The following is a 14,105-nucleotide window of genomic DNA, read 5'->3' as shown; positions in this document are numbered from 1 at the left end:
AGCACTTTTATTGATGTTTTAAACCTTAATTACAGCTGTCAAACTTCACTGTCATTTCATTATTACAGGACTTTGAATAATCATTCTTGTGAAGTCATCGCCATACACAACGTGTCCACTTTAACCGGGATAAAACCGGGCTGTAACCCCTCATGTTAATACCTTGCACCATTCCAACCACCGGATATTGTTTAAAATGTTACATAGTCACTGTAAAACAAAAAGGGTGAAGCATTTTCAGGTACCTCGTACCCTAGACCAGGGCTTCCCAACCCTTTTTATGCCATGGACTCCTACTATTAACTGAGAGGTCCATGAACACCAGGTTGGCAACCCTTGCCCCAGACTAATAAGCATCTACATGTATACCCGATGACAGTGACATGGATTACATCAGGCTAAGGGTCAACACCAAGTTACCACCATTAAACTGGCTGAATTATTCACTTAAAAAACACAATGATAGATTTTCTTGAAAGCTTCCACATTTAAGTAGAATTGAACAAGAATTCACCCCAAGCCTCACCATTTGTCCCAAGTTTTCCCTAACACAATAAAGGATTGTTAAAGGACTGATACCTTGCCAACTGCTGACTATAGATCCTGGGCTTCAGGAGGTGAACTTTGAACAGAGTGTCTCAGCAAACCCAATGCCCCTCACTCGACTGCTGCGATGAGAGAAACTGTTTATCACACAATCTATGTTTTCAATCCGAGAATCAGTTTATTATTCAGTAATTTAGATATACTGTTTACGTTCTGTAAGTACCTCCAAGCAAAATAACCAACTGTTAAGGGAGACACTTTTGAAATAATTTAATTTAATTTACAGTTTTTAATCAGCTACCATCTTCATTAACAACACCTTGCAAATTAATTCCTTGTGAAAGCAGCACCATTATCTGTAACAGATATAACTGGCAACAGAAAACTCTTCAGAAACATTTACACATTTCAGTCCTTTACAAACCACTCACAAATATGATTGCAATAATGAGAAAATTCCCAATGAAAGTCATCCAAAGGGGATTAATGTTTAAATATGTATTTAAAAAGTCAAGCCTCAATTCATTTGGAAAAATAGCAACTGTATGTAACAAAGCTTTTTCCTGTTGTGCGCACAATCCATTTGTCGCCTCCAACGTATTACCAGTGTCTCAGTCCAGTTGAAGTTCTCAGCATTGGAATCAGACCTCAGGTCATCTGAAGTGCAGTGTTCAAGGTACATTTATATTCGCTGTAAAATCAAAATTCATGAAGTAGATGCTATTGTTCATCCATGCTGAAGTTTTACAAGAGATAGGGTCAATGTATATTGACAGCACTTGGCCAAACTTTAAACATTTCTGAACCCACCCCTAAATGCCATGAGACTCCCAGCAGAGACCACGACAGTCAGTGTCAAGGTCGACCCACAGTGTCAGACTCCAGTGATGGAACAGAGATCATTTCCTAGCCAGCATCCCACACAACCGAAAGGAGAGCTTGACAGTGATAGTGTGGCCCTGTGCTCCGCTGTCCCCCGTCCCCGCACACCAGCAGCCCATGCATTGCCACTACCCCCACACACACTGCCCTAACGCCAACCCCCTCTACACCGCCCTACCCCGACACCCCCACGCCACACACACCGCCCTAACGCCGACCCCCCCCACACCGCCCTACCCCCGACACCCCCACACCGCCCTACCCCCAACACCCCCACCCCACACACACCACCCTACCCCAACCCCCCTACACCACCCTAACCCCGACACCTGCACACTGCCCTACCCCAACACCCCCACCCCACACACACCGCCCTAACCCCAACACCCCCACAACCCTACCCCAACCCCCCCACAACCCTTACCCCGACACCCTCACAACCCTACCCCGACCCCCCCAACCCTTACCCCGACCCCCCCAACCCCCGCACTGCCCTAACCCTGAGCCCCGATCCCACACACACACCACCCTAACCTCGACCCCCCACACCGCCCTACCCTGACACCCCCACCCCACACACACCACCCTACCCCGTGTGCTGCCTGCCTTGGATTTGTACACCAGCAGCGATTTAGAAAAGGGTGATCCAGTTGTTGCACACTGTGAACCTTCAGGGTAACAGATACCAACCACACAGGCTGCTTCATTCCAAATAATATAGTGAGTCTTGATTTGGAAATAGTTGGCTAAGATCCTATAACACCTTTGTAATAGCACAGGGTGGAGTGCATCAGCACAGGGACTGCACCAGTTTGGCTCCCTGATCCCTACCCCCACCCATCCACACCCTGGACACCCACACAGGGGCACTTCACCCCAGGGACTGCACCATCAGTCACCTGCTCGCCACACCCACTCCTTCCAGCAACACTACCCGGTCACAAAGCTGTTAGATTGTTATCTGAGGACCTTGCCCTGTATCCAGGAATCATCTCAGCCAGCTGTCACGTAGCAACCTCGGCCAAAGATCACGTGAACAACTTGCCTGTAGTATCACTAGAGAAAGTGTTCACAAAGTTGACAGCAACTGTAGAAACATGAGAATTATTTACCTTCTTTCAGTGGCGTGGTGGGAACAACATTTTCCTTTGCTATGTCTTTGAAACCTTTTGCCAGTTCAAAGCGCTTGGTACCTTGGCAACGATTCTCCTGGTTCTTCTGCTCAGCCTTCTCCTTGGACAACTGACCTCGCAGTTTTGTCACCTCCTGTTTGGATAACCAGAGCAAATACTTATCCTCACGCTCAGCACCATGGCCATCACATATATACAGTGGTGCTAGAAATGTGAACCCTGTAGATTTTCTACATTTCCGCATTAATATGACCTAAATGTGATCAGATCTTTATGCAAGTCTCAAAAATAAACCAAGAGAACCCAATTAAATAACACAAAAATATTAAACTTATTCATTAATTTATTGAGAAAAATGATCCAATATTACATGCATTTGTTGGGAAAAAGTATGTGAAAAAGCATGGAAGCTATTTGGAGTCATGTGTTCCAATTGATGAGAATGGAGGTGTGTGTTGTAGGGGTGCTCTACCCTTTGAAAAAGACACAAAGTCAGGTTACTAACAGAGCCTGTTCTTCTCAAGAAAGATCTGTTTATGTACATCATCCCTCAATCAAAACAACTTTCAGAGAGCCTTAGAAGAAGAATTGTAGAGAAGCATGTAGCTGGAAAAGGCTACAAAAGCATTTCTAAAGACCTGAGTCCTCAGTACGATAAATCGTCCAAACAAAAAAATGGAGGAAACTCAGTACTGTTGCTACTCTCCCTGGGAGTGGGCGTCCTGCAAAGATCACGCCAAGAGCACAACATGCAATGCTAGAGATGGTGAAAAAGAACCCAAGGGTGAGAGCAAAAGACTTGTAGAAATCTCTAGAACTTGAAGTCTCTGTACATACGTCCACTACAAGAAAAACACCAAACAAGAATGGTGTTCATGGAAGGACACCACGGAGGAAAGCACTGCTCTCCAAAATGCACTTCTGAGACAATGTTCTATGGACAGATGAGACAAAAGTTGAGCTTCTTGGCAGAAATGCACATTGCTATGTTTAGAGGAAACACTAACACCAAAACCTCATTCCGACTGTGAAGCATGGTGGAAGGAGCATCATGGTTTGGGGCCTTCTCCTTGGTTTTGTAAGGAGCGATGACCTAAAGCCAGTGCAGGACTGATTAGCTACCAGAGCGTTTGGTTGATATTATTGCTGTTCAAGGGGATCACACCAGTTACTGAAAGCAAAGGTTCACATTCTTTTTCCAACAAATACATGTGAAATTGGAACATTTTCCTCTAGAAATAAATGAACAAGTATAATGTAATTAGTGTTATTTATTTAATCAGGTTCTATTTCTCTAGTTTTGGGACAAATGAATATCTGATTACATTTTAAGTCGTATTTACGCAGAAACAGAGAAAATTCTACAGGGCTCTCAGACTTTCTGGCACCACTGTATATGAAATTCAGACACTCATCCCCACACTCGGTACCTTGGCCATTAAATATTGTCACCACATTGGGACAACAGTTTGGGACAGAGTTCAGTTCCAATATCATAAGACCAGAAGATATAGGACAGAATGTGGCCATTTGGACCATCATATCTGCTCTGAAAATTCACCATGGCTGATCCAATTTTCCTCTCGGCCCCAATCTCCTGCCTTCTCTCCGTATCCCTTCGTGCTCTGACCAATCAAGAATCCATCAACCTCTGCCTTAAGTATACAGAAAGAAATACTGTACACAGCTGCCTGTGGCAAACAACTCCACAGACCGGGCACTCTGGCTAACAAAATTCCTCATCTCCATTCTAAAAGGATGCCCCTCTATTCTGAAGCTGTGTCCACTGGACTTAGACTCTCCCACCATAAGAAACATCCTCTCCACATTCACTCTATCGAGGCCTTTCACTATTCGATAGGTTTCAATGAGGTCACCTCTCATTCTTCCGAGCTCCAGTGAATACAGGCCCAGAACCATCAAGTGCTCTTCATATGACAGGCCATTCAATCCTGGAATAATTTTCATGAACCTTTTAACCCTCTCCAGTTTCAGCACATCCTTTATAAGATAAAGGGTCCAAACCTGCTCCCAGTACTTCAAATGAGGCCCCACCATTGCTTTATAAAATTTCAACACAACATCCTTACTTTCATATTCTAGTGCTCCTGAAATTAATGCTCACATTGCATTTACCTCCCTCACCAGACTCAACCAGCAAATTAATCTTTAGGGAATCCTTCAGAAAGACTCCGTCCCTTTGCACCACAGCTTTTTGTATTTTCCCTCCAGTTAGAAAATAGTCTACCATTTCATTTCTTCTACCAAAATACATAACCACACACTTCCCAACACTGTATTCCATCTGCCACTTCTTTGCCCATTCTCATCTGTCCAAATCCTTCTGCAGCCTCAAAACCACTTGCCCCTCCAACCATCTTCATTTGCAAACTTTGCCACAAAGGCATCAATTCCATCACCCAAATCATTGACATACAATGTAAAAAGTATTGGTCCTAACACATCTTCTGTGGAATACCACTAGTCACCGGCAGCCAGTCAGAAAAGATCCCCTTCATTCCCACTCTTTGCCACCTGCCAATCAGCCACTGCTTTATCCATACAATAACATTTCCTGTAATACCATGGGCTCACAGCTTATTAAGCAGCCTTGTGTGGCACTTTGTCAAAGACCTTCTGGAAATCCAAGTACACAATATCAACCAACTCTCCTTTGTCTATCCTGCTTGTTATTTCTTCAAAGAATTCCAACAGATTTAGAACATAGAACAGTACAGCACAGTACAGGCCCTTCGGCCCACAACATTGTGCCAACCCTTAAACCCTGCCTACCAAATAACCCCCCCATCTTAAATTCCTCCATATACCTGTCTAGTAGTCTCTTAAATTTCACAAGTATATCTGCCTCCACCACTGACTGAGGCAGTGCATTCCATGCACCAACCACTGAGTGAAAAACCTTCCTCTAATATCCCATGTGACAACAGACCAAATTATCAGAAGATTGATGCTGATAAGAGGACAATGGGGGAACATTCAGAAATGTTATTGGAGGATGAGAGAGATTAATGAAAGGGAGACACAGTTCCGAGTATTGTCAAGACCGGTTGCTTTGAACCTGAACTGTTTGAAGTTTGATGGACAGGCAATACCCCAGCAGGGGGATAAAAGGGACAGGTTCGCTAAGGCAAAGGACACACCACGACACCACGAGGTAACGAGACCCTGGAAGCGGTGTGCCCCCACAAGTTGGTGGGAGTTTTGGAGGTCTGGTCGCGGGACCAGCCATAGACGCACAGGGTGGAAAGGTACGGTCGGCGGGAACCCGATGTGTGTGTCCGCCCTTGCCTGGGTGCCGGGTTCACCGCAGAAGAACGATCGTATCTGGAACGGAGGGGTCACAGTCGGTGACCTCAGATGACATTACAAAGGGCTCGCCCGAAAGCTAACTACGAGGAATATCGAAGGTCTGTTTGGAATCCGATTTGCATATTTATTCGCTCTCTCTCTCTCTCCCCAACGGCACAACAGCGATTACTGCGAACTGAATTAAATTGAACTGAACTCTGTGTCACTTGAGACTGATCATTTTACCCCTAGACTGCGATAGAGCTTGATTGATCCTATTATCCTAGTTCTGTGTACATGTGTGTTTTATCATTGCTAACCTGTTGCATTTATATCCTTATGATTAGAGTACGGTGTTGCTTGTTTCTTCAATAAAACTTTCTTAGTTCCAGTATCCAGACTCCAACTAAGTGGTCCATTTCTGCTGGTTTGGCAACCCAGTTACGGGGTACGTAACACCCATAAGACCATAAGACAAAGGAGCAGAAGTCGGCTATTCAGCCCATCGAGTCTGCTCCGCCATTTTATCATAAGCTGATCCATTCTCTCATTTAGTCCCACTCCGCTGCCTTCTCACCATAACCTTTGATGCCCTGGCTACTCAGATACCTATCAATCTCTGCCTTAAATACACCCAATGATTAAGCCTCCACTGCTGCCTGTGGCAACAAATTCCACAGGTTCACCACCCTCTGGCTAAAAAAATTTCTTCGCATCTCTGTTCTGAATGGGCACCCTTCAATCCTCAAGTCATGCCCTCTCGTACTAGACTCCCCCATCATGGGAAACAACTTTGCCACATCCAATCTGTCCATGCCTTTCAACATTCGAAATGTTTCTATGAGGTCGCCCCTCATTCTTCTAAACTCCAAGGAACACAGTCCAAGAGCAGACAAACATTCCTCATATGTTATCCCTCTCATTCCCAGAATCATTCCAGTGAATCTTCTCTGTACCCTCTCCAACGTCAGCACATCCCTTCTTAAATAAGGAAACCAAAACTGCCCACAGTACTCCAAATGAGTTCTCACCAGCGCCTTATAGAGCCTCAACATCACACCCCTGCTCCTATACTCTATTCCTCTAGAAATGAAAGCCAACATTGCACTTGCCTTCTTCACCACCGACTCAACCTGGGTATCGTGCACGAGGACTCCCAAGTCCCGTTGCATCTCAGAACTTTGAATTCTCTCCCCATTTAAATAATAGTCTGCCCGTTTACTTCTTCTGTCAAAGTGCATAACCATACACTTTCCAACATTGTATTTCATTTGCCACTTCTTTGCCCATTCTTCCAATCAAAACAAGTCTCTCTACAAACTCTCCATTTCCTCAGCACTACCGGCCCCTCCACCTATCTTCGTATCTTCAGCAAACTTAGCCACAAAGCCATCTATTCCATAATCCAAATCATTGATGTACAATGTAAAAAGAAGCGGCCCCAACACCTACCCCCGTGGAACACCACTGGTAACCGGCAGCCAACCAGAATAGGATCCCTTTATTCCCACTCTGTTTCCTGCCAATCAGCCAACACTCTATCCACATTGGTAATTTTTCCCGTAATTCCATGGGCTCTTATCTTGTTAAGTAGCCTCATGTGTGGCACCTTGTCAAAGGCCTTCTGAAAATCCAAACATACAACATCCACTGCATCTCCCTTGTCTAGCCTACTTGTAATTTCCTCAAAAAATTGTAATAGGTTTGTCAGGCAGGATTTTCCTTTAAGGAATCCATGCTGGATTCTGTCTATCTTGTCATATGCCTCCAGGTACTCTGTAACCTCATCCTTGACAATCAACTCCAACAACTTCCCAACCACCAATGTCAAGCTAACAGGTCTATAATTTCCTTTTTGCTTCCTTGCCCCCTTAAATAGCGGAGTGACATTTGCAATCTTCCAGTCCTCCAGAACCATGCCAGAATCTATCAACTTTTGAAAGATCATCGCTAATGCCGCCGCAATCTCCACAGCTACTTCCTTCAGAACACAAGGGTGCGTTCCATCTGGTCCGGGAGATTTATCTACCTTTAGACTATTCAGCTTCCTGAGTACTTTCTCTGTCGTAATTGTGACTGCACACACTTCTCTTCCCTGCCACCCTTGAGTGTCCGGTATACTTCCTCAGCGAAGACTGATGCAAAATACTCGTTCAGTTCCTCCGCCATCTCCTTATCTCCCATTACAATTTCTCCAGCATCATTTTCTATCGGTCCTATATCTACTCTCACCTGTCTTTTACTCTTTAAATACTTGAAAAAGCTTTTAGTATTCCCTTTGATATTATTTGCTAGGTTCCTTTCATAGATAATCTTTTCCCTCTTAATGACCTTCTTAGTTTCCTTTTGTAAGCTTTTAAAAACTTCCCAATCCTCTGTCTTCCCACTAATTTTTGCTTCCTTGTATGCCCTCTCCTTTGCTTTAACTTTGGCTTTGACTTCTCTTATCAACCATGGTTGCATCCTTTTCCCACTCGAAAATTTCTTTTTTTGGAATATACCTGTCTTGCACCTTCCTCACTTCTCGCATAAACTCCAGCCACTGCTGCTCTGCCATCTTTCCCACTAGTGTCCCTTTCCAGTCAACTTTGGCCAGTTCCTCTCTCATGCCACTGTAATTTCCTTTACTCCACTGAAATACCGACACATCAGATTTCAGCTTCTCTTTTTCAAATTTCACAGTGAACTCAATCATGTTGTGATCACTGCCTCCTAAGGGTTCCTTCACCTCAATCTCTCTAATCACCTCTGGTTCATTACACAATACCCAATCCAGTACAGCTGATCCCCTAGAGGGCTCAACAACAAGCTGTTCTAAAAAACCATCTCGCAGACATTCTACAAATTATCTCGAGAGACCCAGTGCCGACCTGATTTTCCCAATCCACTCGCATGTTAAAATCCCCCACAATGATCATAACACTGCTCTTCTGACAAACCTTTTCTATTTCCTGTTGTAATTTGTAGTCCACATCACTGCAGCTGTTTGGAGGCCTACAAATAATTGTCATCAGGGTCCTTTTACCCCTGCAATTTCTTAGCTCAACCCATAAAGATTCTGCACCTTCCGATCCTATGTCACCTCTTTCTAATGATTTAATATCCCCCTTGAACTTCCCACCCCTTACCTTAAAGCCGTATCCTCTTGTATTGAGCAGTGGTGCCCTGGGGAAGAGGCGCTGGCTGTCCACTCTATCTATTCCTCTTATTATCTTGTACACCTCTATCATGTCTCCTCTCATCCTCCTTCTCTCCAGAGAGTAAAGACCTAGCTCCCTTATCTCTGATCATAATGCATACTCCAGGCAGCATCCTGGTAAATCTCCTCTGTACCCTTTCCAAAGCTTCCACATCCTTCCTATAGTGAGGCGACCAGAACGGGACACAGTACTCCAAATGTGGCCTAACCAGATTTTATAGAGCTGCATCATTAGCCCGCGACTCAAACTCTATCCCTCAACTTATGAAAACTAACACCCCATAAGCTTTCTTAACTACCCTATCTACCTGTGAGGCAACTTTCAGAAATCTGTGGACATGTACCCCCAGATCCCTCTGCTCCTCCACACTACCAAGTATCCTGTCATTTACTTTGTACTCTGCCTTGGAGTTTGTCCTTCCAAAGTGTATTACCTCACACTTCTCCAGGTTGAACTCCATCTGCCACTTCTGCATCCTATCAATGTCTCTCTGCAATCTTCGACAATCCTCTACACTATCCACAACACCACCAACCTTTGTGTCATCTGCAAATTTGCCAACCCACCCTTCTACCCGCTCATCCAGATCGTTAATAAAAATAACGATAAAGTAGAGGTCCCAGAACCAATCCTTATGGGATACCACTAGTCTCAACCCTCCAATCTGAATGTACTCCCTCCACCACAACCCGCTGCCTTCTGCAGGCAAGCCAATTCTGAATCCAACTGGCCAAACTTCCCCGGATCCCATGCCTTCTGACTTTCTGAATAAGCCTACCGTGTGGAACCTTGTCAAGTGTCTTATTAGATCACATCCTCTGCACTACCCTCATCTATACGCCTGGTCACCTCCTCAAAGAACTCTATCAGGCTTGTTAGACACGATCTGCCCTTCACAAAGCCATGCTGACTGTCCCTGATCAGACCATGATTCTGTAAATGCCCAGAGATCCCGTCTCTAAGAATCTTTTCCAACAGCTTTCCCACCACAGACGTAAGGCTCACTGGTTTATAATTACCCAGACCATCCCTACTACCTGTTTTGAATCAGGGGACAACATTCGCCTGCCTCCAATCCTCCGGTACCATTCCCATGGACCATGAGGATATAAAGATGCTAGCCAGAGGCTCAGCAATCTCTTCCCTCGCCTCGTGGAGCAGCCTGGGGAATATTCCATCAGGCCCCGGGACTTATCCATCCTAATGTATTTTAGTAACTCCAACACCTCTTCTCCCTTAATATTAACATGCTCCAGAACATCAACCTCACTCACATTGTCCTCACCGTCATCAAGTTCCCTCTCATTGGTGAATACCGAAGAGATGTATTCATTGAGAAGCTCGCTCACTTCCACAGTCTCCAGGCACATCTTCCCACCTTTATCTCTAATCAGTCCTACCTTCATTCCTGTCATCCTTTTGTTCTTCACATAATTGAAGAATGCCTTGGGGTTTTCCTTTACCCTACTCGTCGAGACCTTCTCATGCCCCCTTCTTGCTCTTCTCAGCCCCTTCTTAAGCTCCTTTCTTGCTACCCTATATTCCTCAATAGACCCATCTGATCCTTGCTTCCTAAACCTCATGTACGCTGCCTTCTTCCACCTGACTAGATTCTCCACCTCACTTGACATCCATGGTTCCTTCACCCTACCATTCTTTATCTTCCTCATCGGGACAAATTTATCCCTAACATCCTGCAAGAGATCTCTAAACATCGACCACATGTCCATAGCACATTTCCCTGCAAAAACATCATCCCAATTCACACCTGCAAGTTCTAGCCTTATAGCCTCATAATTTGGCCTTCCTCAATTAAAAATTTTCCTGTCCTCTCTGATTCTATCCTTTTCCATGATAATGCTGAAGGCCAGGGAGCGGTGGTCACTGTCCCCCAGATGCTCACCCACTGAGAGACCTGTGACCTGACCCAGTTCGTTACCCAATACTAGATCTAGTATGGCATTTCCCCCTAGTCGTCCTGTCAACATACTGTGACAGGAATCCGTCCTGGACACACTTAACAAACTCTGCCCTGTCTAAACTACTGGAACTTGAGGAAATCATGCTGACTACGGCCTATTTTATCATGTGCCTCCAAGTACCCCGAGATCTCATCCTTAATAATTGACTCTAACATCTTCCTAACCACTGGCCTGTAATTTCCTTTCTTCTGCCTCTCTCCCTTCTTGAAAAGTGGAGTGACATTTGCAATTTTCCAGTCTTCTGGAACCATTCCAGAATCTAGTGATTCTTGAAAGATCATTACTAATACCCTTCACAGTCTCTTCAGCCACCTCTTTTAGAAATCTCGGGTGCAAACCATCTGGTCCAGGTGACTTATCTACTTTCAGACTTTACAGCTTCCAAAGAACCTTCTCACTAGTTATGGTAACTTCACACAGTTTATGCCCTCTGACGCCTGGAACTTCCACCATACTCATAGTGTCTTCCACAGTGAAGACTGATGCAAGATTCTTATTCAGTTCATCTGTCATTTTGCAGTCCCTCATTACCATCTCTCCAGCATCGTTTTTCAGCAGTGCAAAATCTGGTCTCTCGGTCACACGTTATGTATCTGAAGAAACTATAAGGAGTCTGCACACCCTCCCCATGGAATGTGCAAGTTTCCTTCAGATGATCCACTTTCCTCTCACAGTCCAAAGATGCACTGGTCATTAAGTTAATTGATTATAAATTGTCCCATAAATAGGAAAGAGGGTTGCTGAGTGATGTGGCTCAAAGGGCCAGATGCGCACTCTAGCTCAAATTATATCACCCTGTATATTTCCTTACAGGGAAAACATGAGAAGTTTCAGAAAAAGGAGAAAACGAGAGTGTGACTGGGTAATTAACCCATCCAGCTCCCCTACACAAGTACAATGGCAGTGATGGTCTTATGGTTACTGTCATCTTTTTTAAAACCCAGTTAGTAAGAACATTGCTGCAGCAATCATATCCACAGACAGCTCACATCTTTGCTGAACTGTGTGCTGATATGTTGATAAAATAGCCAAATGAAAGGCAGTGTGTCCGTGGTTTCTGGTTCATTATGGAGTGAAGATATAGGTTCAATAAAATCAGCAAGTATAACACATTTTCCCTTTCAGGTTAATACAGAAAATGGTTTGCATAACAGATAGACTGTGGCTAAGGTGGCATTGACATTATAGTTTCAAGTTGCTGGGTGTCAATGTCCCTGAAGTTCTATCCTGGACCCAACATATTGATGGCACTACAGTGGCTATACCTCATTAGGAATTTGAGGCGATTTGATGTCACGAAAGACCCTGATAAATTCTGACTGGTCGTATAAGAGGCCACTGCACAGGATCAGAAAAAGCTGCAGTAATTTGTAAACTCAGCCAGGTCCAGCATGGGCACATTCAAAGGGTGACACCTCAAAAGACATCCATCATTAAGATCTCCCGGGACATGCCCTCTTCTCATTGCTACCATCAGGGAGGTGACACAGGAGCCTGAAGACACACACCCAACGATTGAGGAACAGCTTCTTCTCCTCTGCTGTCAGATTCCTGAACGGTCCATGAACCCATGAACACCACCTCACGACTTCGCTCTCTTTCTGCACCACTTATTTAACATAAATAACATTAACCTGTACTTAATAAAATACAGTATATATAATTTCTTATAATTTATAGTTTTTCATAGTGTATTGCAACTACTGCTGCTACAAATCATATTTCATGACGATTACCAATTGATTCCTGTTGTCAACCCACACGGCAGAGGTCAAGTCTGTAAGACGTAGAGAAAGCTCAAGTTGCTATAGATGGTACAAACTGAACCTTCATGGTGACGAGTATCAACCACACGAGCTGCTTCATTCCAATTCGAACAGTGTATTAACATAGAACAGCGTAGCACAGTATAGACCCTTCCTCACTGTCTGAAAAAGTCAACTATAACACCTACCCCTTCCTCCAATCACCTTAAAATTATGCCCTCTTTATAAGTCATTTCCACCCTGGGAAAAAGCCTCTGGCCGTCCACTCGCTCTATGCCTCTTATGATCTTGCACACCTCTATCAGCCTCTCATGCTCCTTCACTCCAGATGAAAAACCCAACGCTCGCTCATGTTTAGGGAGTCCTGATTTGTAAGTACTTAGTACAGATCCTGGATCATTGGGACCTCTTTTGGGGCGGCTGTGACCTGTACAAAAAGAACGGGTTGCACTTGAATCCCGGGGGACCAATATCCTGGCAGGAAGTTTTGATAAGGCCAGTGGGAGAGTTTAAACTAGAATTGTTGTGGGGGGGGGGGTGGGAACCGAACTGAAGAGACTGGGGAAGAGGAGGTTGGCTCACAAATAGAGAAAGCTTGGAGACAGTGAGGGAGGATAGGCAGGTGATAGAGAAGGGACATGCTCAGACCAACAGTTTGAGATGTGTCTATTTTAATGCAAGGAGTACCGTGAACAAAGCGGATGAGCTTAGAGCATGGATCAGTACTTGGAGCTATGATGTGGTAGCCATTACAGAGATTGAATGGCTCAGGGACAGGAATGGTTACTTCGAGTGCCGGGTTTTAGATGTTTCAGAAAGGACAGGGAGGGAAGCAAAAGAGGTGGGGACGTGGCACTGTTGATCAGAGATAGAGTCACAGCTGCAGAAAAGGTGGATGCCATGGAGGGATTGTCTACGGCAGCGGTCCCAAACCACCGGGCCACGGACCGGTACCGGGCCGCAAGGCATGCGCTACCGGGCCGCGAGGAAACGATATGATTTGGCGATATGAGTCAGCTGCACCTTTCCTCATTCCCTGCCACGTCCACTGTTGAGTCATTACGCATGCGAGGTCATTACCCGCGCGTCATCCATGTCAGCGTGGGAAGAAGATCAACTCCTCGAGCTTGCAAATGATGGTGGGCTGAGAAGTATGTTTGACATAACATCTCTGCCGGCGTTCTGGATCAAAGTCAAGGCTAAATATCCTGAGATAGCCCGGAAAGCACTGAAAACGTTGCTTCCATTTCCAACATATCTCTGCAACGAATGCAACGAAAACTAAAT

The 14,105-nt window shown here is 44.8% G+C and overlaps 1 protein-coding gene across 2 annotated transcripts in view; it reads right to left on the bottom strand.

Annotated features, from left to right (window-relative positions):
• The window catches only part of hmmr (hyaluronan-mediated motility receptor (RHAMM)), a 98,774-nt gene continuing 84,669 nt past the window's right edge, over positions 1-14,105 (bottom strand). For both annotated transcript variants that reach the window (XM_063052630.1, XM_063052631.1), the window contains 2 exons: positions 2,541-2,694; positions 1-1,237 (listed from right to left, as the gene is read on the bottom strand). In XM_063052630.1, coding sequence (XP_062908700.1) covers positions 1,218-1,237; positions 2,541-2,694 — 174 coding nt within the window. In that variant the 3' untranslated portion in view covers positions 1-1,217. The remainder of the gene's footprint in view (positions 1,238-2,540; positions 2,695-14,105) is intronic.

Source organism: Mobula hypostoma, chromosome 7, assembly GCF_963921235.1.
Source record: "Mobula hypostoma chromosome 7, sMobHyp1.1, whole genome shotgun sequence".
NCBI lineage: Eukaryota > Metazoa > Chordata > Chondrichthyes > Myliobatiformes > Myliobatidae > Mobula > Mobula hypostoma.
The sequence above is the reverse complement of the archived record's forward strand: the minus strand, read 5'-3'. Positions and strand labels throughout refer to the sequence as shown.